General features: G+C 42.3%; 1 protein-coding gene across 1 annotated transcript in view; it reads right to left on the reverse strand.

Moving 5' to 3' along the window:
- The window catches only part of MALSU1 (mitochondrial assembly of ribosomal large subunit 1), a 7,141-nt gene extending 2,649 nt beyond the window's left edge, over positions 1 to 4,492 (reverse strand). Inside the window, exons 1-3 of the mRNA XM_009325761.1 lie at positions 4,471 to 4,492; positions 3,095 to 3,273; positions 8 to 29 (exon numbers count right to left, since the gene is read on the reverse strand). Of these exons, the coding sequence (XP_009324036.1) occupies positions 8 to 29; positions 3,095 to 3,273; positions 4,471 to 4,492 (223 nt within the window). The remainder of the gene's footprint in view (positions 1 to 7; positions 30 to 3,094; positions 3,274 to 4,470) is intronic.
- Positions 4,493 to 4,855: the final 363 nt, after the last annotated feature.

Below are 4,855 nucleotides of genomic sequence, written 5' to 3' on the forward strand. Positions count from 1 at the left end.
GGATCACTTTCTTCTTTGTGATGCTTGTACTGAGAGAGAAGCAATGGCAGAAAATGAAATACTTTGCATTTATTTAAAAGCATTCAAACCTAGCAGATACGCTGGACCTTGCTGAGTTGTCTAGTGTTGTTTTAAATCTGAAATGGGTCAGATTACTCAATGTTGGTTCTGGGGTCTGCACAAAAAAGAACAATATACACTTGTAGCAGTAGAAAATAAGTACAGATTTCTCAATGGGATTTAGTATTTAATCTGGAATTCCAATGCTCAGAATTCCCATACAGTTATTCATGGTTTTTATAGGTGTCCACTGTTTCTCAGGAGGCATACTGAATACAATTGCTTAGCATTAGTCTTTCAGTTATAGGTTCCCTGTAACTGCCAATACCACTAAGTTCTATTTCCTTTCAGATAACTAGCCAATGTAAAACAACAATGAAAGGTAAGGATGCAGAAATGGAAACGCCAAGCTTATCCTCTTCTCAGATGGGAGGGTGGGGAGAAAACAGGTTTCAGCCCATGCCATGAGGAAGGCATTTAAACAAGCCTCCTGAGCGCACGCTCTCAAGACTCGGTGCAAGATGGGGGGAAAACACGACTGGCTCACAGGTTTCCAAGCTATGAAGCACTGTGAGAGAGGGGAGAGGGTAGCTCGAAGCTGGACTGCAAAAGCTCAGCTAGGGCAAGGTAGTTGGTTCACCTACACACACGGTAGCTTTCGTAGATGCCAGCTTGAGAGGCCCAGCTCTCCCCACCTGATACATAAAGCACCTAAGCACCCACCAGAGCTGAAGAGATTTGACAACTAGAGGCTTCAGTACTGTCTCTTTCAGATCTGGCCATAATCTACTCGTTTCTTTACAAAAAGCATCAATAGAAAAAAAAAATGGGATGAAGTCAGCTGTGTCTTCACAGAGCTCCTTTATTCAAATTTCTACCTTATTTCTAGTTGAAGCAGCCAATCAAAAAAATATGGAAACCTTTTTCAATCCGAAATTAAAAAAAAAAAAAAACAGACAACATTTATTTCAGCTCAAGGTCACAAGGAAACAGTGAAACTGCATGGCTCTAACAGTTGTTTCTGCCATGAAAGACAAAATACAAAATAACAGGCTGTAACATCATGGCTGACTAGCAAATGAGTCCTGCTTCACTGGGAAAGCAATTATCACAAAACGCAACTGTTCCAGGCCGTTCCCACACAACGCTAGCTGCCGGACAATGGCCCCAGTTTGCAAACCAGAATGGAGAACTTTCAAAACGTAATTCAGAAACTAGTTCTACCTTCCTTTCTTTAAGATAGCTTGTGAGATATCCTCAAAAGCAGGTAATTACCAAAGACTCTCTGAAAGTCTGTTTGAAATACTAAAGAGCCCAGCATGCGCTGCCATCACCTACGTAAGAGGTTGGAAAGGCTGATCTCCACTACACATTTCATTCAGCCTTGTCTTTAAAGGCTGTGTAATAGTGAACAGATTATAATAAAGCCAAGTGCTAGTTTCTTCCTCTAACATGAAACCAGACGGGAAGGGGGAAGCAGTAGTTGAGACTGCCATTTACAAACTGCTGGAAGAAAAGCGGGAAGACCTCATGCTACACATCAGCACCTCTGCATTTTAGTGTAAATCACGTGTTACCATAACATTTTAGATACTGTAATGGTAAAGCTAGCCAGCCAGCTAGCAGCACTCCTGAGCACCTGTTCTGCTTTACAGCTTAAGCTTCAGCTTAAGCTTCAGCTTACTTTTTGCCTAGAAAACTTCAACGCCAGGCAAGCTCAGCCACTCCTGAGTGAGTGCCAGGCCTCTTGGTTTCTCAGGATGCCCAGGAGGATGCCTTGTCTCCCCAGAGGCTCTGCCCTTGCAAAAGAGCTGCCCTTCCTGCCACCAGAGGGAGTAGCCAGTTGTAGCACAGGCATGTTTTTGCAGGGTGGGTGGTATTCAGTGATCTCTCCTGGTCCGGGGGAGATGGAGAGCTGTTGATTTAAGACCAGCAAGTTATGTAAGTAATAGAGTACACACTAAGCGCTTAAATTTAGTATATTCAAATCACACTAATCCAACTTCTAGCTGGAGGCAAAATTTTAGTTTGCAAAGATGCATCAGCTCCTGCAGAGAATGCAAGAAACTCCCCTCACCCGCTCAGAAAGGCACTGAAAAGCAATACCATCTCCCCCTCTCTCCTTTCCCACCCTCAAGTCTCACAGGTGAAACCAACGGGACTGGAAGGAAGAAAGTAAAACCAAGAGCCAAAGGAAAAATGGGGTCTGGAAGGGAAAGAAAGTGCACGAAGAGAAGGCAAGCTACAGGTTAAGAGTACAGACAGCTGATCAAGGTGGGGGCTAGTCATATGCCTCACACTGTGCTTTCTAGCAGTCAGCTGGCTCTTCTCTGGCCGTAAAGTTTCTCCCTCCCCGAGTCTGGCCCTTATTCCTAAGCTCTACCTGTATTTTTATTCTGACCTCTGTTTTTGTCCTGAAAAGCTCACATTCTGCCAAAGCCACACAGTGCAAGATTTCTCTGCAAGGATGGCTGCTGCTGCTTCTTCTCCTTTTCTCCTGTACATGCACAGTATGGTGACTATTAGCTAGCAGTTTGCTTTAGTAGGTCCATGAGGGGATCTTGTACCTCATAACATCCCATCTTTTTTCCAGCCTTATGACATACCTGAGAACCTGGAAATTTTAGGGATTAGGGTTTGAGAACTGTCAGATTAAGTTGTTCCGAATGAGTGGGAATAGCTATGAAGCTTGCTGGACAGAAGACAAAAGTGGACACAGGTCATCATCACCATTTCACATCACTCTTGTTCTAGCCACCAAGCTGTGCTAATGTCATCACTGTTCTAAATACAGAGATCTGTTTCTAAAATATAATTCTCTACATTTTGATTAGTACCACTAAAGGAAAAAAGTACAGTTGGTTGCTAGATGTATTCAGGACTAAATGACAATGTATTCAGGACTAAATGACATAAGGATAATTAGTTTCATCTTGCCTGGTACACCCCTATATGTGCAATTCTGGGTGAATTCCTTTCACAACATTTAAAACCATTCCCCAAAACCCAGAGAGTGCGGTGGGAACTGTCTTACCATTTTCAGCATGTAATGTGCCATTGCATGGAGATGTCGTGTTGAAGATCCACTCACAATTATAAAATAATTACAGTATTTTATTTCTGGAGGTAGCTGGATGACACAGATGTCTTTAGCGTTTTCTTGCCTCAGCAGAGGTACAACAAAGTCAATGTTGAACTTTGGAAGAACAGTAGCTGGAACAGACAGAAAAAATAATACAGTGGCAATTTATCTTTTTAATTGCAAAAATCAACCACTTAAGACGACATAAAATGGCAATGAAATTAATTATAGCCTAAGCTAGCCACTCACTGGAGTTTGGTTTGATACTGACAGTGCAACATGAACTGCAAATTTTTAAAAATCATTTTTAAAACCATCAAAGCTGAGAACTAAGCACTCTTCTGGTAGATAACACTCTATCACTAGATATAGCAGTTAGCAAACATCAAAGTTTCTTTTAGGTAACTTTTACTTATTTCTTGTTGTTAGTACTTAAGAGTCAATGCTATCGTCAAATATTTGTAAATTAAGATGAATGAAACCCAAGTACTTCAACAGACATTATTAAAACAACAGATAAAATTAAAAAAATCAGAACAATGTTTTTCAACAGGCCTGTGATAATACGTGGTGATGAAATTACTCTAAAATCTTAAGTAGATGAAATCAATATATCGAAAATGGAGCTCATGTGATGCAGTGTGAAGGTACTTTTTATCTTCACATTGACTAAAGCCATTTTTTCTTTTTCCCTAGCCTCTTCTGCCACAGAGGATTATAATATTGTAGACAAAGCTTTAGTCCTTCAACAGTTTAAGCAAGCCAGCTTAGAAACTAGTCAATTGGTGCAACTACCTTCTGTTCACACCATGAAATCAGTTTATTTCTAATTTGCCCTAATTAGGTAGATGCAACTTGTGTGCGTACTTAAGGCATAATTTGAATCTGTCAGCAATGCATGCCCCTGCCACTATAAAGTGAACATCAGTGCGGACTGAGCATCAGCACAAAGCCAACTTTTATATTTACCAATATGAAGAAAAAGCCAAACAAAAGAACAATAGCTACAGATAATTATATGCATGAATGGGGATATGAAATTGGATCAGATCTCTGTAAATGAAAGCCTTTGAGCTTAGGGACTCATGCACTCTTTCAACTTTTGCTGTGGTCACACATGCAGAAAATTAGCAGCGGCCACAGCTCCTCCAGACGCATCAGTTACAAAAGTTAAATATTTGCCTGGTAGCCACATGTGAAGTCTCTAGTGCCTACTTAGAGAACGAATGGTCTGAACAACCCCAACCACACTGAACGTCACGGTCAGAACTAGGCTAGAGAAGATCTGCAGAACAGCTACAACAACAAACCAGCTCAGCGCACACAACCCTTATACCTGTAACCAGCCATCGTGCTACTAAAACCGTTATCTATACAGGGACATTTCTTTGCGAGCGTACATCAGAGAAACACACCTCCAACTCGGCACCACTGTCCTCACAAAAGTTCCTGTATGTATCTACACACAGGCTCGGTTCGCACTAGCCACCGACTCCTCACTTTACAGCAGGACTTCAGAGGCGATCATGCTTCAGCACAAATGCCATGACCCTGAGGCCTGCGGTCTCAGCCGAGGTAAGGGCGATTCCATCGCGCCAGGCACCCCAGGATCCTCCCGCAGCTGCAGAAGGAGATCCCACGCGTCCGAAGCGGTTAGTTTCTTCCCGAGGCGTTACACTTCGCTCAGGGCACCATTTCACAGAGCTGGAGAGC

Source organism: Pygoscelis adeliae, unplaced genomic scaffold (genome assembly GCF_000699105.1).
Source record: "Pygoscelis adeliae isolate BGI_AS28 unplaced genomic scaffold, ASM69910v1 Scaffold226, whole genome shotgun sequence".
Taxonomy (NCBI): Eukaryota; Metazoa; Chordata; class Aves; order Sphenisciformes; family Spheniscidae; genus Pygoscelis; species Pygoscelis adeliae.